This window comes from Cervus canadensis, chromosome 2 (genome assembly GCF_019320065.1).
Source record: "Cervus canadensis isolate Bull #8, Minnesota chromosome 2, ASM1932006v1, whole genome shotgun sequence".
Taxonomy (NCBI): Eukaryota; Metazoa; Chordata; class Mammalia; order Artiodactyla; family Cervidae; genus Cervus; species Cervus canadensis.
This window is the reverse complement of record NC_057387.1, coordinates 105,162,695-105,187,239: the sequence shown is the minus strand read 5'-3', so window position 1 is coordinate 105,187,239 and position 24,545 is coordinate 105,162,695. Positions and strand designations below refer to the sequence as shown.

General features: G+C 36.5%; 1 protein-coding gene across 9 annotated transcripts in view; it reads right to left on the bottom strand.

The window, feature by feature from the left end:
* ZMYM6 (zinc finger MYM-type containing 6) overlaps positions 1-24,545 on the bottom strand; it is a 44,871-nt gene that overhangs the window by 9,539 nt on the left and 10,787 nt on the right. For 7 of the 9 annotated variants that reach the window (XM_043461965.1, XM_043461970.1, XM_043461967.1 and 4 more), the window contains 12 exons: positions 24,218-24,317; positions 23,132-23,381; positions 19,304-19,478; positions 19,014-19,205; positions 13,605-13,755; positions 12,867-12,982; positions 11,780-12,052; positions 11,466-11,616; positions 10,728-10,900; positions 9,133-9,283; positions 6,454-6,588; positions 5,973-6,013 (listed from right to left, as the gene is read on the bottom strand). In XM_043461965.1, the coding sequence (XP_043317900.1) occupies positions 5,973-6,013; positions 6,454-6,588; positions 9,133-9,283; positions 10,728-10,900; positions 11,466-11,616; positions 11,780-12,052; positions 12,867-12,982; positions 13,605-13,755; positions 19,014-19,205; positions 19,304-19,478; positions 23,132-23,381; positions 24,218-24,317 (1,908 nt within the window). Of the gene's footprint in view, positions 1-73; positions 1,753-5,972; positions 6,014-6,453; positions 6,589-9,132; positions 9,284-10,727; positions 10,901-11,465; positions 11,617-11,779; positions 12,053-12,866; positions 12,983-13,604; positions 13,756-19,013; positions 19,206-19,303; positions 19,479-23,131; positions 23,382-24,217; positions 24,318-24,545 lie in introns of those variants that run through there. The other 2 variants (XM_043461973.1, XM_043461971.1) reach the window with 2 other exon arrangements.

The window sequence follows — 24,545 nt, the reverse complement described above, 5'->3', positions numbered from 1 at the left end:
GTTTCTCAATAAGTGAGAAATTATATAATAGTAGTGTGGTTAGATATTTTTCTTTTTTTTTTTTTTTTTGGTTAGATATTTTTCATGTTTAAGCATTATTTATATTTCCTCTTCTGTGAACTGTCTATTCATATCCTTTTCCCGGTTTTCCTTTATCTTTTAATTCTATGCATGATTTTGAATGGGCAGTATAACATGGGACAAAATCCAAAGATTCAAATAGCAGATAATAAAAAAAATAATTCTCCCTGTTAAAATTCTCCCCCAGTCTTTCAGTTCTCCTCAGAGGTAATCACTGCTGTCTCTTTACTGGCTGCCTTCCAGAGGTATTCTATACAAACGTACAGGCACGAAACATATATAAGACTGCTTTGTGTCCATACATAAAGAGCCACCACATTCTTTTTAACTGCATGATATTCCACTGCACGGGATATGGTATATTTAACTACAGTCCAAATGGAGCAGCTGTGTATGCGTGCAAGGGACTCCACTTGCCAGGCCATGTGACTAAGTGTGGGATTGGACAGGGTGCATTTCAGACTCTCTATTTAGGGCATTCTTTTTTTTTCTTCCTAATTTGTACAATACCTCAGGATGAACTCACAACAGCCCTGACCACTGATGAAACAACTAGGATGTTTACAGGCTTTTCCTACTACAAACAATACTGCAATTGTTATCCTTGTACATCATTTCATAAATGTGCAAAATGTATCTGAAGGGTAAATTCTTAAAACTGGCTTTCCTGGGTAAAAGAGTATTTACATTTTAAATTTTAACAGGTTTTACTAAGTTGCCCTCTATAGCAGTTTTACCAACTGCTTTGGCATTTTTATCTTTGCCATCTGAGAAAACTATGGTTCTAAATGGTATTTCTCTAATCTTGAAGCTGAATTATGTTTGTGTATGTTTAAGAACTATTTTTATTTCCAAGTCTGTAAAATTATGGATCATACTTTTACCCATGTTCCTAATGCGTGTTGGGTCTTCTCGCTGACTCACAGAAACTCTTTACATATGGGAAAAAAAAAAACCAGCCTTCTACAACATAAATTGCAACTTCTTCATTTTTCTCATGTGTCTTGACTTTGAAATGCAGTTGAATTTTCCTCACAAATCTTTTATGGCTTTAGGGTTCTGTAACATATTTAGAGAGATTTTCCCTACTTCTGCATTAAAACTCTTTCCTATACTTTTTCCTAATACTTTCACTATTTTTTAAACTTCAAATTTTTCTCCATCTGGGCATCATTTTGGTTTAACTTAGAAGGTAGAAGTCCTATGGTATTTTCTTCCATATGTCTACTCAGTTGTCACAGCACTGTTCATTGAATAATCTAGATCTCTTCTAATGATGTGAACTGCCACCTTTATTGTTTCTAAAATCGTGTGTGTGTGTATATATATATAATATATATATTTAGGTCTATTTTTGGACTTCTTTTCTATTGAATTGTCTATCCATGGCTTCGCTGTTTCAACTATGAAACAACTGTTGTTTCAACTATGTAGCTCTATAAAATCTGTTGTATAAATGATTCACTTTACTGTACATCTAAAACTACCACAGCACTGTAAATCAACAATATGCTAATAAAAATTTTAAAGGTTTTTTAAAAATTTGTAGTTATAATTTGGGGAACTAGCTCTTCCCCTTCTTTATTCTTCTTTTTCAGAATTTCGTTGAAGGTTTTTAAAGCATCAGAGTGACAATCTGATTTGTGTTTTAAAATGATCATCCTGGCAACACTGTGGAGAAAAAAACTGCAAATGGCAAGAATGGAAGGAGAAAGACAAGTAGGGGGTCACCGCAATAATACAGAAGAAAGACGATGGCGGCTCAGACTAAGAAGATGGCACCAGGAGCGGTAAGAAGTAAGGAACACTGCAGAGGGAAATGTGGAGGAAATAAAAGGACTCTGCTTTACCTGAGATGGCTGTTCATCATCTAAGAGCAGACATCATGCAGACAGTTGGAGGGATACATGAACCTAGAGCTCAGAGGTCAAGGCAGGAGAAATAAGTCTGGTAATCAGCCACCATCTAGGTGGTTTAAAACCAGAGGGCTGGATGAGTCCCCTGCAAAGAAATGTGTAGACTGGCAAAAGGGATAAATATGATGACCTAGAAGTTGAAGATATTTCAAGGAAGGAAAGAGAGATCAACTGTATCAAACGTTACTGAAAGCATGAGGAGAATGAGAACTGAAAATTGACCACTAGATTTGGCAAAATAAAGACTGACGGAGATCTTGACAAGAAATATTTCAGCAGAGTGGTACAAACAAAAGCCTGACTAGAGTGAGCTAAGAAAAGAAAACAGATTTTAAAAATGATGCAGCAAGCAAGGCCACCCTTAGAGGATTTTTTTCCAAAATGAAAAGCAGAAAAATGGGACAGTAACTGAAAGGCCATGGTATTAAAGAAGGATTTTTTTCAGGTAGGAAATATTACTGCATGTTTTTGTGTTGATAAAAATGATGAGTAAAAAGGAATACAAATCCAGAATACAGAAAAAAAAATCCATAAGAAAAAGACAAACACAAAAATGGGTAATAACTAAAAACAGGAAATTCCAAGAAAAGAAAATTCAAATGTTCAGAAACAGAAATATAAGCAAACTCACCAGTAATTAATGACATACAAAATAAAACAATAAGATATTACCGAAGACTGGCAAAAAAAAGTTTAAATCTGACAACATAAAATGATAGTAAGGCTGTGGGAAATGAGTACAAACATAAACTGCCAGTGGAAATAAAAACTGGAACACCCACTCAATAGGGCAATTTGAAAACTAAAAATGCAAATACACTCTGTCCCCAAAATTCCACTCTTCCATGTCTACACTAGACAAACGCCCGCACACATGCACAGGAAGACACGAGAATGTTCACTGTGGCAGAGATTTTTGATAGTGAAGCAACATAATGTTTATCAACAGGGCAATAGATAAATAAAATGTGGTATCTATATGCAATATAGGAGATCAAGCCAGTTAATCCTAAAGGAAATCAACCCTGAATATTCACTGGAAGGAGTTTTGCTGAAGCTGAAGCTCCAATATTTTCGCCACCTGATGTGAAGAGCCAACTCATTGGCAAAGACCCTGATGCTAGGAAAGATCGAAGGCAAAAGAAGAAGGGGGCAGCAGAGATTAGATAGTATCACCGACCCAATGGACCTGAATTTGAGCAAACTCCAGGCGATAGTACAGGACAGAGGAGCCTAGCATGCTGCAGTTCACGGGGGTGCAAAGAGTAAGACCACAACCTAGCAACTGAACAACAACAAAATATACAATATTACACAGAAGTAGAAATGTACCAAATCTATCAAGAATCAGATGCATATTTTAAGAAATACTATTATTTTCCATGGATGGGTACATATGAATGTGAAAGATTAAAAACGGTCTGAAAGGACACACACCAAATTCGTACAGTAGCTGCATCTAGGGACGTGAAAAAGGACTGAGGGTGTGATTCATTTGTTAAAAGGGAGGGTAAGAAAAGAAAAAACCGAGCAAATAAGCCAAATCTATCAACGGTTAACTCTGGATGCAGGGAATACAGGAGAACACGGAGTTGGCAAAGTCTGGTTCATGGGCCCGTCATTCGCGTTTTAAAGTTCCACCAGAACAGAGCCACGCGCACACTTACGTACTGTCGGGGGCTACTTCTGATATACAGGGGCAGAAGGAAGGGGCTGCAACAGAGCCTGCACGGCCTGCGAAGGCTAATTTACTCTCTAGACCTGTACAGAACAAGTTTGCTGACACTTGCGGTATGTTTTCGTCTTTGCACTTTCCAGTACCTCACCTTTCCCCCAAATTTAAGACCACTTAAGTAACTTGAAGGAATCCAGACCAAAGTCCCAGAGAAACAAAGAAAAAGATTCTTAAACAGTCTGGTTTTCCTTTTTTAAAAATCATAAAAATACTACATTATTAATTATTATACTTTTTATAGACTAAACTGAAAATATTAATCAGAACTCTTCTGTAACACAGTTTAAATGACTGGTGAATTACAGAAGTACTCCATATAGGGAAAACATATATAGGGCAGTCACATTTAATATGAGAGATATGCTCCTGAAAAATTCAAAACCAACATAATTTAAGACTAATTGCCCCATATATATAGAGAAAGGATGCATTATCACAGAATATAAACTTACAACAAATATAGAATATTTTCATAATTCATGACATAATACGTAACAATACTTATTTCATAATAACACTTATTAAGACACAATACATTAATAATTCATTATATAATTAAGAAGTTAATAAAATTATTAATTCTACAACACAGTGATTTATTAATCATGTAATTTTAAAATATAATTGAAAGTACAATACATAATATACATATAAATATGAAATTAACTTAATGACAGTTCATTAACTAATGTGGCATACTGCCTAAAAATAATTATCATTATCCTCTTCCAACAACCTTAATAATGGAAGAGTTAAGAGATATCAAATTAAGTAAGATAAACTCTCCACATTATGGTGAAGGCTGGTCTGATTTCCTGGAAGACTTTTGCTAAAGAATGAAGCTAATGAATCTAACGTGGTTTGGGTTTTTTCCCTTTTTTCCCCCACAGGATTTCTGATGAGATGGTTGGACGGCCTCATCAACTGAATGGACAAGAGTCTGAGTAAACTCCGAGAGTAGTTGGTGATGGACAGGGAGGCCTGGTGTGCCGCAGTCCATGGGGTCACAAAGAGTCAGATACGACTGAGCGACCAAACTGACTGACTGCAAGCTGAAATGTTTTGATAGCTTCAGCGCTAACAGATATCACTTGCCTGCTCATTTTTATATTCTTAAAACCTTGGTGGGCTTTAAACTTGAAAAGCCAGCCATGACTTGTAGCAAACCTTTTTGTCTCAGTGTCGCCTCCTTTCAAATCATCAAAAATACTTCATGCCTTAGCACAGATGAGCGCTTGGCCTTAGGGGCACATTATGGCAGCATTGATCTTTCACCTGTGTTGCCAGGATTTTTTCCATTTATTCCATCCCCCTTGCCTGGTTACAAGATAATTTTGTGAACTAAAGGGTGTATCTGCTCTAAAACCACTTTGGGGTTTTTTGAACATTATCTCTAATACCCTGCAGGGTGCGCTCTCCTAAATTAAACAGCATGAGATATAGCAATGGTCTGGCCTTCTTCACAGTTTTATCACATCTAACTTCTCCAAATTTATTGAATTTGGGACCCACTTTTTAGTACAGCACTACCACTTAATGAACCTGAATCACACTGTTGTATGATATTTTTTTAAAAGATTTTTAACTGTATCAAGAGCAAATGTTAAGAGAGCAACACAAAAGCAAAAACATTAACCCAATATCTGACACATTAGATTTTGTGTGATATTGATAAAGGATGATAGGAATTTTGTTTTCCTGCTAAACAGACACTGACATAAGACAATGACATAGTCTGCAATTCTTTCAAACTGCCAGATTTGAAATTACGCATTTCTTTAAATTTCTTTTTTTTAATTTCAGGAAGTTTCACAATAAAGAGAGAATTTTATTTTTTCAAGAGAGAATTTAAACATTATTTTACTTTGCACTATTTTCAGCTTCACATAATTCAAGGATGCATAAAACAACAATACACTGAATTTTTTCAGAAACTTCTAGTCTAAAAGAAAAATACTTGAAGGTAGTAAGAGAAAAATAAGCAACCAGATGGAATTAACAAGTATTTAAAGAAACTAAGGAACCAGAATACAAACAGTAAAATAAATCAGAAATGCATTCTTATTATTGATCTAACTTTAAAATTCAAAAACAAAAATTAGTGCATAATATATCACTCCACTTTTTAAAACAACTAAGTAGCAAATAGAAATGTACTCAGACATACATTAGAAGGCTATATATCAAAATGAAACCAAACCCAAGGAATATTAATCAGGAAGATAATTAATAAAACTTACATTTTCAATGATCTTTGTTGCCTCTTTAGTAATAACTGCACCTGTTATAAATTAAAACATACATTATTATCCCTAGAATATACACAAGTAAACATTGAAACCAAGAGGTTACTTTCTTCTCTCTAAGGTGGTGTAAGTCTAGTCCAGAATTTCTCAAAAAGTAGTACAAGGAAATTTGGCATCAATATCACCTGGAGTGCTTGGTAAAGGCAAGGGATTCCTGGGCCCCAATCCCAACCTACTGTGTTAGAATCTCTGATGTTAAAGGCAGCAATATTAAATCATTGTGGTTCTTTAAAAAATAAATTATACATACCACTTCCTTCCCTATGCACGCCACCCTGCTTGCTACCCACTTCCCTCAGAGACAGAGGGGCATGTTTCTTCATATAAATGTACATGTGAGTATTACCAGTAAGTGCTATTTACACTAGGAAAAAACCTCTACAGTTTACCCAAATGCCTTTACTTCAAGTCATACCTTTTAAAACACCACTCCCTGTGGGCTGGGCAGGAGATATTTTTGCCAATGACACCACATTGGTTATAACTGGTGTTGTATTTGTCCTTGCAGCAGGGAGCGCCACTGAAGCAATGCGTGCCTTAGAAATATTTACTGATTAAAATAAATAAAAAGGTAAGACAAAAGGATCACATGCACACATTAAAAAAAACTCTATTTAACAACTAAGTTTCTAAGCAATGCAAATATATAACTGTATAATGTTGGGTTTCTCAAAGAAAGGCAATGCCAAAGAATGATCAAACTACCACACAATTGCACTTATCTCACATGCTAGTAAAGTAACGCTCAAAATTCTCCAAACCAGGCTGCAACAATATGTGAACCATGAACCTCCAGATGTTCAAGCTGGTTTTAGAAAAGGCAGAGGAACCAGAGATCAAATTGCCAACATCTGCTGGATCATCAAAAAAAGCAAAAGAGTTCCAGAAAAACATCTATTTCTGCTTTATTGACTATGTCAAAGCCTTTGACTGTGTGGATCACCACAAACTGTGGAAAATTTTTCAAGAGATGGGAATACCAGACCACAGGGCCTGCCTCTTGAGAAACCTGTATGCAGGTTAGGAAGCAACAGTTAGAACTGGACATGGAACAACAGACTGGTTCCAAATAGGAAAAGGAGTACGTCAAGGCTGTATATTGTCACCCTTCTTATTTAACGTATATGCAGAGTACATCATGTGAAATGCTGGGCTGGATGAAGCACAAGCTGGAATCAAGATTGCCGGGAGAAATATTAATAACCTCAGGTATGCAGATGACACCACTCTATGGCAGAAAGTGAAAAAGAACTAAAGAGCCTCTTGATGAAAGTGAAAGAGGAGAGTGAAAAAGTTGGCTTAAAGCTCAACATTCAGAAAACTAAGATCATGGCATCCGGTCCCATCACTTCATGGCACATAGAGGGGGAGATAGTGCAAACAGTAGCAGAGTTTATTTTGGGGGGCTCCAAAATCACTGCAGAAAGTGACTGCAGCCATGAAATTAAATGACGCTTATTCCTTGGAAGAAAAGTTATGACCAACCTAGACAGCATATTAAAAAGCAGAGACATTACTTTGTCAACAAAGGTCCATCTAGTCAAGGCTACGGTTTTTCCAGTGGTCATGTATGGATATGATAGTTGGACTATAAAGAAAGCTGAGCACCGAAGAATTGATGATTTTGCTCTGGTGTTGGAGAAAACTCTTGAGAGTCCCTTGGACTGGAAGGAGATCAAACCAGTCCATCCTAAGGGAAATCAGTTCTGAATATTCATTGAAAGGACTGATATTGAAACTGAAACTCCAATATTGTGGCCACCTGATACGAAGAATTGACTCATTTGAAAAGACCCTGATGCTGGGAAAGATTGAAGACAGGAGGAGAAGGGGACAACAGAGGATGAGGTGGTAGCATGGCATTACTGACTCAATGGACATGAGTTTGAGTAGACTCCAGGAGTTGGTGATGGACAGGGAGGCCTGGCATACTGCAGTCCATGGGGTCGCAAGAGTCGGACACGACTGAGCAACTGAACTGAACTGAACTGAATGTTGGGTTGAGTGATCCTGTTTAGATTAGTGTTCACTGGGACTTAAAGGGTGCCTAATTCTCTAAAATTAGAAACTTCAAATGATACCTAATGCATAAAAATACAGTTACTGGCTTCAGGATTAACTGGACTTTTCCATTAGTGAATATTAAAATTTCTACACCGAAAGCTTGATTCAAATAAAAATTTAACCTGATAATTTTTATAAGTAAGTTGGTGACGTAGCTCTCCATCCACATAAAAACAGTGATTTTGTTAACCCACATTATAGAACGAAAATTCCACCATTACCCTGACTGGTCTTAGGGAATGGATGATAACACAAAAGATTAGCACAAGGCATATGTGGTTAAGGTGATGATTAATAAGATTGCAAAAGTAGACAAAGGCCAGACCATAAAGCCAGAGCATATGAATTCTGTCAACTCAGGAGCACTCCAGGCTTTGATGAGAGAACATAACATCAAATGTTTTTAGTCTAACTCAAGAGAAGTGCTACTTCAGAGAGCTACTTTCAGAACATGCCACGTATCTATTCATCTGGATATTTTGACCACATTAGCTGTCCTACTTGCAAAATTATTTTATTCTTAGCCAGGAAAAACTTTGCTACCCATGAAGAACTGGTCTACTTTATTTTTTCTGATATAATTAATGTGTTGTTTTTTTTCCCTTGGCTACAAGCAAGCTCTGAATCAAATCTTACACCAGTAACAGCCACCATATTAACATATCCTCTTCCTTTGTTTGTCCTGATTTTTCTATTTTTATTTCTGCTTTATTAACTGAATAGCAATATATCACTTAGCGTAAGTTATTTATATACAGATAAATTCAATCAAAAGCAAACCAATCTAATTTTCCTAAAAAATTATTGCTTACATATTTATTGATTCCTTGGTATGTTTGATTTTGAAAACAAAAAGCATCAAGATTAATTTGCCCACTAGGGCAATCTTTAAGGATTCTTAAAGGTAAATTTAAGTAAATTTAGACTATCTGAATGCAGTGAAATTTTGTTATTATATTATTTACAACTTTGAGTGCTGACAGAAACTTAGCACTGACAGAAAGATCCCATTAGCTAAGTTTAACTTTACCTTTATTTTGTGAAAAAGGGTCATTCATAATTTGCTGACGATGACAAAACTCCAAGACACAAAATAGGTTACAGAAATGTTTGATGTTTCCTCTCCATTTTATGGACTCACTTAGCTTTCCCTGTCGTTTACAACCATCACACTTGGCCATCTGAGAAAGAAATGTGAAACAGGATAGGCTGAAAACTATAAAATAATGAAAATATAACACTAATCATAAAACCAGAAGGAACTATGAAAACAGGATGTATGAGTCAGTTGAGATCACAAAATGTAAGGTTCCTACCTTAAGATATTGTAGTCAAAAAGACATACACTATTTGTTTTATATAGATGCCCTCAATTAACAGAATATAGAAATTGATCTCCTGTTTTCAAAATTACTGGTGAAGGAATCAAAAGATAGGCTTTTTTTTTAAGGTTAAGAGGCAGCCTACTGCAGTATAAAGAATATGGGCTTTGGTCACTCTGCTGTGCATCTGGACTAAAACATCATTGTTAATAGCTATACTCCAATATAAGATAAGTTAAAAAAAGAATATGGGGTTTGTAGTCATAAAGACTTTGATTCATTCAACAAATATCTAACTAGGTTTCCTTCGTCTTGAGCACTGAGATAGGTCCTAGTCATATAATTATAAAAAAGACATACCTTCTCTCAAAGAAAACTATATTTTAGGTAGGTAGACAAGTAAACAGGTGATTTTACTGGAGTGGTACAGGTGCTGTTCCTCACCTACCAGATTCTTCAGGTGCACATTACATAACCTCCCTGGACCTTACTGCTTTTCCGTATTTATAAACAGGCAATACCAGAACAATCTAACAATAGCAATACTCTACCTATCTCTTAGGACTGTGAAAGTGTTAGTCACTTAGTCGTGTCCAACTCTTTGCAACCTCATGGGCTGTAGCCCACCAGGCTCTTCTGTCCATGGGATTCTCCAGGCAAGAAAACTGGAATGGGTAGCCATTTCCTTCTCCAGGGATCCTCCTGACCCAGGGATCAAACCTACATCTCTCCTGCATTGCAGGCACATTCTTTACCATCTGAGCCACCAAGGACTGTGGTGAAGATTAAATGAAATAATATTTATGAAGCACCAGACATGTATTAGTGGTTTAATTAATTGCAGCTTTTGTTGTTAGCCTTTCAAAAAAGTAATTTTTTAAAAAAGAAGGCAGATGAACAGTAAGGAGGTCAGAGTCATTTAACTTATGAAGTGAGAACAAAGGTTCACTTCAAGTTCCTCAGAACTACTTCTGAATGAGAGAGCCACTTAAGGCAACATAACTGTGTAAAATTCCAACTAGAAAGAACTAAAAGTTATAAATAAGATCCGTGTGCCTTACAAGAAAGCAAAAAATAAAAGGAACAGTTCCCAAACAATAAAATCTCCAGAAATCCTATCTTCTTGACCCCAAAGATTTCATGTTTCTAGTCAACTGAAATTTTGCTTTAGGAGCCCATAGCCCATAGTTTATTTATTTACCTACTTCTAAATAACTAATTTCTCTTCACATAATCTCAATATATTTTAAATAGAAAATAACTGTACCAACTTCAGAAAGTCAAAGAGGTGTATCAAGTTTACCTGATAAAACAGAACAGTAAATTTGGTCATGCAATCTTCACAACAAAACTCTTCTAACTTGCCCTCCAGTCGATTTTCTACCAAATTAGGGGATGTCTGTGAACAATAACTGCACATCTTACAGTAGCTTCCCCATCGCTCCCCAAAGTCACGAGCAGACAGGAATTTGCAAACTGGGAACCAGAAGGATAAAAGGAAGAAACATCACGTTTACATTAACCAGCAGGCAGTGAAGTGAGTTCCTACAGTCTTCAATAGTACCAGCCTTAAGCTAACTTCTAAATCTTGACACAATTATTTGGCTATCTGTATTCACAAAACAAACTCGTATCACCTTTGAAACATACTCTCTAAATATGAGGTTATCTATATTCAGAAACATAAGAGGTATAAAAGTTCCTTAAGCCAAGAAGCAGTAATTGCCCAAGTACCCCGTTTATGAAGAGGTACAAAAACAAAAAGATCTCTGAAGTTAAACTTACAAAAAGATTTTTCTATACTCTGTACTAATACCATTGATCTAATTATATTTGGAAAGGTTTTCTTTATTGAGATTATTGTAACATTTAAAAGGATAGACTTAGAAGTGAGTTAAGTATAAACTCAATAAAAAAGCTTCAAATTATACCTCAAAAAAGAAATTTCTTGAAAATTAATTGTGGATGAAGAGCCCAACTCATCACGAATTACTTCATAACCACCACATGCTCTGTGGCTACAACTGAGCTTTTTTCTTACCTTCACTACAGAATGGCTTATCAACCCCTGAGAATCGTACAGTCTCCTTTATAATTTTCTGTAGTTTACAGTAGTCACACATCGCCATAACTCTATTTTTCTTTTTGTATTCATCAGAGCAAAGCTTGCCACAAAACAGAAACATTCTCCCCTGGAGAGGAAGAACAGTCATTAATATCTAATCAAATAGTTGCTTTATTTTTAAGAAATCTTTTTCTCACTTCAAAGCAAACTGGGTGACTGTCAAAGATGAAAAGACAAAAATGCTTCTTTTGGGTAAACTCATCTTCAATCCCTTCACGATCTCTCTTTACCTTGTAGAACAGAAGTTCTGGTTTTGTCGCAAACAGATGGTTACAGTGCTGACACCTGAGTCTGACAATCCTATGGGTTAAAGCAACTTGCTGGAACTGGGCAGGAGGCTGGAGGCTGGCTGCAGCGGAGCCACTGACGGAGCTGGGAGGAAAGGCGGAGGTGTAACCTCTTCCGGCTGACGCTGCTGACCCAGAGGGTAGGCTTACAATCACTTGGGTCTGAGACACAGGCACCACCGAAGAGAGTGCTCCTTTTGGCTTGTTAAATACATTCTGAATAAATACAGATAAGGCAAAGATTGTATCGAGTGAGAAATAAGATAACTTGGTCATTTTCATTTTCTCATTTTAATAAATTAATTTCCCCCAATGTTTCTGCAAGATTTTCTTAACTCACAGGAAGAGTTGAAACGCATATTCCCAGAACAGGACTGAGGAATGTAACACTAAAAGGTTGCCAAAAAAAAAAAAAAGCTGCAGACTAAAATCCAGGCTTTCTAGACAACGATCTCTAGTACATGACTCTAATAAATAAGAGCAGTCCTCTCCTTTCCCTCCACCTGCACACCTATTACCAACCAGCCTCTCCTAGCTATTAAGAGCACAGTGGCCACTTTGTTTCTCCCTGGGGCCAAGGATACCACATCAGGGATCTTCCCACCCAGGAGGATCACTAAACTCTACCCTTTCTCCATGTATTAGAGAGTAAGAAGAGAATGGGAAGAGTGGAGGCTTCCAATTCTGTGCCAGGAGTCGTGATGGATCTGGCCCAGGATGAGAGGAAGGGACACAGGAGCCCATCACCATGCCACCTATCCAAACCACAGCCTACTGCCATTCTTTTGAAAGGGAGACAGCCAAGGGTGAAAGTGGGAGAGAAAGGGAGTCCAGGTGAGAACGCTGAATAAAAAAGGACTGAAGCTCAAAACTTGGGCTCAGACATTTTGCAGAAATGACCTCTTGGACTATAATTGAACAGAGTCTCTTTTCCTCCTAACTGAAGCTTTCCCTCTGGTAAGCAGTTAACATCTCGCCACAGACCACTGCCTAAGAGGACTGCAGGGTGCAGTACTACCTTGGGTCGTACCTGGAAAGCCACCACACAACTCGAGGTGCAGAAGCTGTGTATCGTTCCATTGGACATGGCCAGGTGGTACTGAGGGATTGCCGAGGTCTTACAACTATGACACAAAACCTGGACACCTTGGCAACAAAAATAAAAACCAATGACTAAGTCACATACATGAACAAATAAACCAAAAATGTATTAGGGGAGTAAAAACATCAAATATTCAATAATATACAAAACAAAAATGAAAGAACTTTACAGTGACGTGTAAAGCTAACTATAATTAAGTCCCACTTACACAAAAATTAACTTGGAACTTAGATGTGTTTTTCTCTCTTTTCACATACGAAATTACAAAATAAATACTTCGATCAAGAAAATCACTGAAAAACTTCGTTGCTTAAAAATCAGCTCTTTGAGGGACTTCCCTGGCATTGAGTGGTTAAAGCTTCGCCTTCCAATGCAGACGGTGCAGGTTTCATCCCTGGTTGGGGAATTAAGATTCTACATGCTTTGTGGCCAAAAAAACCAAACCTAATACAGAAACAATATTGTAATAAAGTCAATGAAATTTTTTTTTTGATGGTCACATCAAAAAAATCTTAAAAAAAAATCAGCTCTTTGAAACTAAAGCAACCTTGGGTCTTTATTTAAACCACACAGATTGCTTTAGTTTTGTAATAAAGTGGGAAAAAAAGCAGGCACATTCCTCTTCAATAGTTACAAAATCTATAAATTTATGGAATTAAACATTACCTGAAGAAGTAACTGTCTTAACTCTGTAAGCAGATAAGCAATTAATAGAGCAGAAAAGCTCCGTTTTTCCTGAGTCATTTGTCGTCTCAATCATCTCAGCTGAGGGCCTCAATGATTTCCCCAAGGCATACGGAGGAGTTTGGGCTGAATTCTGTTAAAATAAAATAACATTTAAATACCAAGTACAAGCATACATATATACATATGCTGTAAGGAAAGAAAAAAGGAAAAGCTACCTACAACCAAAGCCTTTGGCTAAAATATTTGAGCATGATATTTGACAATAATAGCAGCTACACTAAGCATAGACTTTCCTAAAACTGGGATGTGGGAAAAATAAGTTCTTTCAATTAATAATACAGGCGTACTTCATTTCATTGTGCTTCACTTTATTATCCTTTGCAGATACTCCATTTTTCACAAATTGAAGACTGTGGCAATCCTGCGTCAAGCAAGCCTATCAGTGCCATTTTCCCAATAGCCCTTGTTCACTGTGACACATTTTTGGTAAATCTCACAAAGTTCAAACCTTTTCATTATTTTGTTATGGTTGTCTGTAATCAGTGATCTTTAATGTTACCATTGTAACTATTTTGGGGCTGCCATGAACCACAGTCATTTAAGACAAGCTTAACTGATAAGTGTTGTATGTGTTCTGACTGCTACACTGACTGGCTGCTTCCCATCACTCTCCCTTTCCTCAAGCCTCCCTATTCCCTGAGACACAATAATATTGAAGTTAGGCTAATTAATACCCTACAGCGGTCTTCAGATAGTCAAGTGAAAGGAAGAGTCACATATCGCTCACTTCAAATCAAAAGCTAGAAATGATTCAACTTAGAGAGGAAGACATAAACAGCTGAGGCAGGCCTAAAGCGAGGCCTCTTGTGCCAGTTAGCCAAGTTCTGAACGCAAAGGAGAAGTACTTGAAGGAAATTAAAACTGCTGCTCCAGTGAACACACAGATGTTAAGAAAGCAAAAATGTCTTACTGCTGATATGGAGAAAGTTTTAGTGTCTGAAAAGATCAAAGCAACCACAATATTCCCTTAAATCAAAGCCTAACCCAAAGCAAGGCCCTACCTCTCTTCAATTCAATGAAGTCTGAGACACGTGAGGAAGCTTCAGAAGAAAAGCTTAAACCTGGCAGAGGTTGGTTCGTGAGTTTTAAGGAAACACACCATCTCTATAACATCAAAGTACAATGTGAAGCATCACATGCTGATGCAGAAACTACGAGCTATTCAGGAGATCTAGCTAAGATAATTAACAAAGGCGGCTACATTAAACCACAGATTTTCAACACAGATGAAATGGCCTTCCGTTGGAAGAAGATTCCATCTAGGACTTTCATCCTACAGAGAAGCCAATGTGTGGTTTCAAAGCTTCAAGGACAGGCTGATTCTCTTGTTAGGGGCTAATGCAGCTGGTAACTTGAAGTTGAAGCCAATGTTCACTTATTCTAAAAGTCCTAAGGCCCTTAAGAATTAGGCTAATTCTACTCTGCCTGTGCTCTGTAAATGGAACAACAAAGCCTAGATGACAGCGTATCTGTTGACAACACGGTTTACTGAATATTCGAAGCCCACTGCTGAGACCGACTCCTCAGAAAAAAAGATTCCTTTCAAAATACTACTGCTCAATGACAATGCAACTGGTCACCCAAGAGCTCTGACAGAGATGTACAATGAGATTAATGTTGTTTGAAAACGTGCCTGCTAACAAATCATCCATTCTGCAGCCCATGGATCAAAGAGTAAGTCTGGCTTTCAAGTTTTATTATTTAAGAAATATATTTTATAGAAAGATGGTAACGACAACCCTATATGCAAAACAGAAAAAGAGACACAGAAGTACAGAACAGACTTTTGAACTCTGTGGGAGAAGGTGAGGGTGGGATGTTGCGAAAGAACAGCATGTATATTATCTATGGTGAAACAGGTCACCAGCCCAGGTGGGATGCATGAGACAAGTGCTCGGGCCTGGTGCACTGGGAAGACCCAGAGGAATCAGGTGGAGAGGGAAGTGGGAGGGGGGATCGGGATGGGGAATACGTGTAAATCTATTGCTGATTCATGTCAATGTATGACAAAACCCACTGAAAAAATAAATAAATAAATAAATAAAATTTTAAAAAAAGATGGAGGGAAAAAAAAAAAGAAATATATTTTATAAGGCTACTGCTGCCATAGACAATGATTCTTCTGATAGATCTGGACAAAGTAAATGAAAAGCCTTCTGGAAAGGATTCACCATTCTAGATAGTGATTCATGGGAAGAGGTCAAAATATCTACATTAACAGGAGTCTAGAAGAAGCTGACTCCAACTTTCACGGATGACTTTGAGGGATTTAAGACTTCAGAGAATAAAGTAACTGTGAATGTGAAGTCGCTTCAGTCCTGTCCGACTCTTTGCGACCCCATGGACTATAGCCCACCAGGCTCCTCTGTCCATGGAATTCTCCAGGCAAGAATACTGGAGTGGGTTGCCAGGCCCTCCTCCAGGGGATCTTCCCGACCCAGGGATCGAACCCGTGTCTCCTGAGGCTCCTGTACTGCAGGCGATTCTCTGCCGCTGAGCCACCGGAGAAGCCCCTGCAGACTGGTAGAAACAGCAAGAGAACCAGGATTAGAAGTGGGGCCCAACAATGTGACTCAATTTCTGCCATCTCATCATAAAACTTTAACGCACAGAGGAGTTGCTTCATATGGATGAGCAAAAAAAGTGACTCCTTGAGATGAAATCTACTCCTGTAAAGAGGCTGCAAAGATCGTTGAAATGTCAACAAAGGATTTAGAACATTACGTAAGTTTAGTTAATAAAGCAGTGCCAGGGTTTGACAGGATTGATCCCCATTTTGAAAGAAGTTCTACTGTGGGTCAAACGCTATCAAACAGCATTGTATGGCTAGAGAGAAGCTGTCTATGAAAGGAAGAGTCAATCCACGCAGCAGACTTAATTGTCCTTATTTTAAGAAACTGCCATAGTCACCCCAACCTTTAGTAATCACCACCTGGAGCAATCAGCAGCCATTAACATCAAGGCAAGACCCTTTTCTAGCAAAGAGATTATGACTCTCTGAAGGCTCAAATGAATGGTTAGCATTTTTAAACAATAAAGTATGTTTAAATTAAGGTGTGCACATTATTTTTTAAGACATAATTCCATTGCACACATCATAGTATTTACACAGTATAGTGTAAATAAACTTTTATATGCACTGGGAAACCAAAAATTCATGCGTCACTCTATTGCAATATTTGCTTTACTGTGGTGGTCTGGAACTGAACACGTAGTATCTCTGAGGTATGCCTATAAATGCTCTCTCTTTCTAAAGGTAAGGAAAAGACACATTCTGAGTAAGTTAGTTATCTAGTAAGCTGCTTTCCTAGCTACAGAAACTGGATGAACTCAATTATGCCTCTAAAACTCTTAACTGATGAAAAGTCTATAAATACCATTTTGGAATTATTTAAGAATAAGTTGTTCACTTTTTTAAAGGACCCACTAAGACCTGAAACATACCTCTTTAAACCAAATATATATAAATGATATATATGTGTGTACATTATATTTGTGTATATATGTATATAAGATTTGCTAATATAATCTTCCTTTATTGCAGTGGTCTAGAACCAAACTCACAATATTTCCAAAGTATGTCTGTAAAATAAAAACTGAAAAAAATTAGTAACTATTCAAATATATTAGCAACAACAAAATACATTAAAAATAATGAATTAATTAGTCATAACATACTTTTCTCATCACAAATAATCAGAGACCAAGTAATCCACAAACCTAAGGACCACCCCCAGGAGAGACTTGGACATCAGTCTAAGAGACAGTCTACCACTTGAAGGTTACTTAACTAGTAAAACTCTTTAGCAGGAGACAAAAAAGATGTTTAATGCATATTAGGAGATTCTGCAGAACTACCTGTTTTTCAAGCTGAGTTTCACAATAAAATTTGCCTCTAAGTTTATTCACATTTTAAGAAACACAATAATAGTGGCCACCATTTATAGAAATTAAAAATATTATTACTTACTGAGTGCTCATCATGAGCCAGGCCCCATACTAAGCAATTTTATATACACTACTGTAGAGTAAAATCCTTCCAATAACACAGTGAGATACTTTTAAAAATTACATTAACAAACTGTAACTTTAATTAACTTAACCAAAAAAACCAAAAAACAGGAAAGTAGGAGATTTAACTTACTTCATCTGGATCCAAAGTCCAGGCTCCTAACCACTACCATACACTGTCACTGGCACACTGTAAAATCTTTCACTAATAAATTACACAGGGAAGTAAAAGCTAGGAAAACATAAATTGCAAAGCTTCTTTACATAATCCTCTGGGTGAAAGAGGAACACCACCTACGCAGTGGACAGAATACAATACCAGTAACAAAATCAGGAATGGAACTGATTTGGGGACTATGTATATACACACACACACATACATACACATATAACATGGGTTCTTTTCTTGCAAAAATAGTAAGCAGACTGCCAAAAGTGGCTAAGTTCCTAGAAAAAGGATACTCTATTAAGATGAATGTCCATTACCAACTGCTCAGAGGAATTAAACCAAACTCCCTAACTGAAAAAAAAATTTAATTATCATTTACATGTTTTTTGAAAATAATAACTTCTTTTTTTCAGGACTTCCCTGGGAGTTCAGTGAGTAAGACTCTGTGCTTCCCATGCAGGGGGCACAGGTTCAGTCCTTGGTCAGGGGACTAAGATCCCATGTGTCACATGGTAAGGCCAAAAAATAAATTTTCAGTTTATTTCCTAAATAAGTAACTTTTTAAAGACCCCATATTATTCAGCAACAATTAAACTGACACAAATTAATATATTTAATAACAAAACTAATAAACAAAAATTAACTAAAGTAAAAAAAAAGCAGTTGGAAAACAGAAAAATGCAAAAAAAAAAAAAAAACCCTAAAGCATTCTAATAAAGCAATGTTGCCAAAATAATGACAATGAATTCCAAAATACACTTAAAACACATACTTTCTAAAATGAAAAGATATGTTTTATATTTGCTGACTGTATCATCTTTTAACTCTTGGTCATAGTTTATGTACAATAATATGAGGTTTTCTTCACTATCAATAGAGCACAAAATATTTCAGACTCAATAGCAAACCATGAAATTATGTTTGTGAAGTTGTGGCCATGAAGGAAACCCTAAAGAATGATCTAGTTCATCTATATTATTTTACTATCAAAATCAACCCTTATAGTTTCAGAATCTATCTCATTTTTCTGGAGGGGAAATCACACACCAAGATCAATTGATGGGAAGAGCTCACTCTTTTACCCTGCACTTTGCCACCATCGGAAAAGGGGCGAGCCTAACAAGTGCACAAGAGACTGATATTCGTACCTGCTTATATGCCGTGATACTTGTAGAACTAAAAACCTTCTGGGACTGGCTGGGACCAGAGCTACTATAGCAATAGCTCCCACAGTTCTCACAACAGTTCATGGTGAGGTTGTTGGTAGAATGAAATTTTGAAAAACAGGCATCGCTACAAAGACCATGTACCACATTTTGATATTTAACTTCAAATCGAATCTAGGAAAGAAAAACACACACAGATACAAAGTAAGCAGAGCCAGGAGAAAACCTCTGATCTGTGAACAGAATCTCAATAAAGACGAAATGGAACTTACATCAGCATTCTTCTGACACATACTGCACTTAGCTGAAATGCTATTGGTATATATGGTAACAACAGGCTTTTTCTTTAGCTCATAAGAAGAAAGGCATGATTGGCTGCAGAAATCTTTGCTAGGAGAGGCATTTTCAAATTGGGTTGTGATCACATCCTTTGGATTTAAAATGTCTCTAAAAATAAATAACAAAGGCAAAATGAAATGTGTTCTTCGTAATTGTAATTTCTTCCTCTTTGTGAGCTAAAATAACTACATTTACTAAGGGCAGCTATTGTATAAGTAGAAAATGGCTGGCCCTGGGAAAGGCATCTGGAAAACTGGGTTTGATGATTAGTTCTATTACTTCTCAGCTGAGGGACAATGAGTGAGGCAACAGGCAATTACTGGCTCAATTTCCTCATGTATAAAATGGAGTTCATAAAACTTAATTTATAGACGTGTTGAGGGAGAATTACATTTAAAAGATATCCAGCCAGATGCTCATGAAAAAAACATTGAAGCTTCCAGTTCCAACCAAGTTTCATCTACTGGAGCCAAAAAGAACAAGTGTCCATCCCACAACTCCAGGCCACAAAACACTTGTCCTCTTATGAGCCAGTAGCTGCCAAGAGTAGAAACATAAATGAAACAACAAATGAAAAAATTTTTTATTCAAACGTAAGATTTGAGAAACATAAATTATCAAAGATTTGCATTAAAAATTAGCATGATATATAAAACTTCACTATAACTGAAGAGATCCAAGAAACAAATGACCAACAAAAGAGTTATTAAGGCTTGGTATCAGAGGACAGATGGAAACAAGAATGAGACAAAAAGAACGGAAATAACTGAGTTGTTCTATGACACTCCTAGAGTTATTTCGGAAGAGCTCACTGTTACAATAAGCACTGCCAGTAAAAACAAAGGCTCAGTTATTGCCATTCTTCTGACAAGTATAAAAACTGAAGGAAATAGTCATTAATTAGAAACACTACTGCAGGCCACATAGTAAAGAATAACAATGGCAATAATATTATGTCCTATACTAAGGTACTGGGTAATGATGATGTGCCATGTGTTCTCTTTACTCAAATTATCCAATCTAATGATCATAAAAAACTCTATAAGGTAAGTATTATTGGGAGACCAAATCAGAAAGGTTAAATAGCTTGTCAAAGTCATTCGGCTGGTAAGCAGTGAAGCCAGAACATAAATCAAGGCAGTTTGATTCTACCATCCACGCAGTTCATCATTCCACTATTCTACCTTCCATCCCGTACCTTCATCACACTTAACTATTCTACGGTAAACTACAAAAGAATTTCAAAGGCGGCAGAGCACTACTTTAATTTTCTATAACTCAGCCTTAATAAAAAAATAGTGAATCTTGAGGACCAAGTGGATATGCTTATATGCACACGAAATAATAATACTGAAAAGTGATTCTTCGACTACAATCAAAGCAATTAAGAATTTCATTTAATAATGAAAACCTACAAGTGCCATGTATACATACATATACCAATGAGAATGACGTTTTAATGAAAATCTGTGCACATAAATATAAATGCATTCTAAACCTTACACATCCAAACATATATGCCACACCTAAATATTTACCTTAGAAAAACTATACCTCTTCCAACAACAACATGGCTCAAGCACTTTTTCTAATTTCTCATTTAGTTTATAAGAACTCTAAGCACAACTTTTTAATTTTACAGTCAGATATCATGTTTAATAGTATGGCTCAGTTTAATCATCTACAACAGTCGGTTGGTAAGACATCAAGTAACTTTTGGCAACTTACAAAAATCAAACCCCAGCTGAAAAGATAGATTTATCACCTAACTTAGCCTAAAGGAATGTTTCACAATCTCTGAAGGCAATGCCAAATCAGGAGACAAAAAAGTTTTCTCAACAACAGTACTGTGGTAAAAAGCCAATGACAAGAGTGACTACTTTTAAGAGAATAATAGGTATTTGTATGTATAAGTCATGTTATATTCTTTCAAATTTAATTAATTTGGGCTTCCTCGGTCCAGTGGTTAAGACTCCACATTTCTACTGTAGGGGGCATGGGCTCAATCCTTGGGTGGAACTAACACCCCACGTACCATGTGACTTGGTCAAAAAATAAAGTAAAATTTAATTAATTTGCTCTTGATATTTGATATATTGAAGCTGAATACCTAAAAACAGAAAACTAAATTTAGTTTTCCCTACAGTCATGTATGGATGTGAGAGCTGGACCATAAAGAAGGCTGAACACCAAAGAATTCATGCTTTTGAACTGTGGTGCAGAAGACTCTTGAGAATCCCTTGGACTGCGAGATCAAACCAGTCAATCCTAAAGGAAATCAACCCTGAATATTCATTGGAAGGACCATTGCTGAAGCTAAAGTTCCAATACTTTGGCCACCTGATGCAGAGAGCCAAGTCACTGGAAAAGACCCTGATGCTGGGAAAAGACTGAGGCAGAAGGAAAAGGGGGCGGCAGAGGATGAGATGGCATGAGATGGTTAGATAGCACCACCAACTCAATGGACATGAATTTGAGCAAACTCTGGGAGACAGGAGAATTTATTCTTCCAGAGCAGTTTCATGAGAATGACATGAAAAAGCTAAAGTAAGATATTGGGCATTTTGGAACAAAAGTAAATCTGAATATTTAAGTAAAATATTTTAAAATTTCTCTTTCCTTTTACTTGGGGATTTCCATTTTAATAGGATCTACTTTTAGATACCTAAGGTCAACACAACCAAGCAGATAAAGAAAGTATCATTATGTCTCCAAAGACAAAATAGAGATCACAAATTATGTTAACTATACATAATATCAAATTCCTTATTTAAAATAATAGGATCCCACTTATTAAGCATTTGCTATGTGCTAGGTCCTGTGCTAACACTTTCTCATTAAAACCTGCGGAAGTAGATTCTTTTTACTAATGAAGAAACTACGGCTGAGAAAACTTAAATATCTAGCCCAAGGTCATACAGCTAGTAAGTGACAGAGCTATTAACACAATCTAAAACCAAGCTCCTTTCTTGCTCTCCATGAGTGACTACTCAACAACTCACTACATTCCTAGAATTACACTACCACACAAATAGGCAAAGCATGACAAATGCTTCAAACTTACTGAGCTAAGTTTATGATTAATTATTATTAATTTTATTATTTTTTATTTTTCTGGCCACAACCATGCCCAGCACGCAGGATCTTACCTAGTTCCCCAACCAGGGATCAAACCCATGCCCCCTGCGGTGGAAGCGCAGAGTCCTAACCATTGGAACACCAAGTAATTCCCAAGAAAGAAGTTTATAGGACTCTTTTGCTATTTCTTCTTCTCTCTGCATCTACGCGTTATTACAAGGCAACAGTGACCTCCAACAAAAGCTCACAACGACTTCTCAGGAATAAATGCATTACTTTTGTGGCCAATTACCTTCTAAAGAATTAAATAACTTTCATATACTATTACAAGGGTGATATTATTTCATTCTATACTTCAGTAACTTTCAAGATAACAAATAATTTTGGAATAGTTGTCTACAATTACAACAGACATACAATATATAAGTGGTCCTGCAATTTCTCACAAATAGTTTCTTTCTTTCTAGAAAAATTTAAATTGAAAGACATAGGAAAACTGGTTTAGGCAATCCTTTTTTACATCAAGTCACTTATTTAACTTTACAAAACTTTAGAACTTGCAAATTTCTCAATTAGCTAACAAATATTTCCAAAGAAATGTGCTAAAGAGATTTAAAGTAGCAATAGTCTGTTTGAACTAAATACACTAAAAAAATTAAAAGATATAATTAAGAATCTCATACTTCGAGCAGTTTGCACAGGCTTTCTTGGGAGGAGGTGGTAGGCAGACAGATGAAGAATGTCCAACGATGCATCTTGTAGAGCAAAAGAGCTGAGTTGATCCTGTCTTATGAAATGCAGTTTGCCCCTTGTAAAGCATTTTTTTACAACCAGAGCAAAAAACCTGAAGAGCTACGGCTGGAACTGAAGGAAGCGATACATTTGGGCCAGATGATGCAAGAGAAAGCTGAAAGCCTGGGGTCAACTGTTGGGCTATAAAAACAAAATAAGAAAAAGAAACAGAAAAAAAAAACAGTTTTCATATCAACATGAACATATATACATTCTCTATTTTTTAGGACAAATTCCCTCAGTCTGGAAATCCAATATTGAGACAATGAACCACTCCAGAGCAGGTGATTTCCAATTTATTTAACCATGAGACACAGAAAGAACCACATTTCACATTACAACCCAGGAGACACATACGTAGATCTGTATGTATGTGTATAGGCACACAAAATTAAATAGCTGAAACAACAGTTTTATGAAATAATATGTTTCCTTACTATATGCATCATATGCATATGCATATACATATGCATCATGCATACATAAAAACATATATTTACTAAAATACATGAACAACTCAGGGGCTGAGGTGCCAACCCCATGCAGTCGAAAACCCGTGTCCTGCCATCTCTGCCTCAAAAACAAAAGAACAAACAAATGACTCATCCAAGGGCAGGCAGCTGAAAGTTTGGATAGAATCAGGACTCAAACTCTAATTCTTTTGATTTCACATACTGCGATTTCCAACTGAACATAAAAATTTCCCCATACTTAATTTACAGATCTATGAAATGAAAATACTGGTACTATATTTATTGAAAAAAATCACCTAAATAAGTTGACCTGCACCCATTCAAATCCCTGTGTTCAAGGATCAACTGTAATTATATTCCACTTTTTAAAACTGTGGTCAAGACCAGCCAGCCAGTCTGAAAAGCACTGCTCTGTCTCAAGGAAGAAAACAGACTTATATGAGGAGGTACTTTCCATCCATTCTATTAGTCAATATAACAAGATACTGATCATAACTAACTTACAGTTCTGCTTCTTACCAAGAGGGCTGTCACTGACCGAAAACACAGCACTGATTTTCAGTTCACTTTCTTGAGCTTTTGGCCTTGAAGCATGTATATATTCCTTAAAGAAAAAGAGAGACAGAGAAAATATAGTGTGAGTACCTGAGTAAACTAGAAATTCAAACAAAAAAAATGTCATATTTATCTCTTCTACCTCATAATCCTAGTCACCTTCACAAATGCCTTAAAAGTCAAAATGCACAAGTTATTAGACTGATTTAATCTTTACAAAAAGGATTTTGTAACTGGAGAATCTTTTATGATACTTACATTTACTTACCAAATGTAA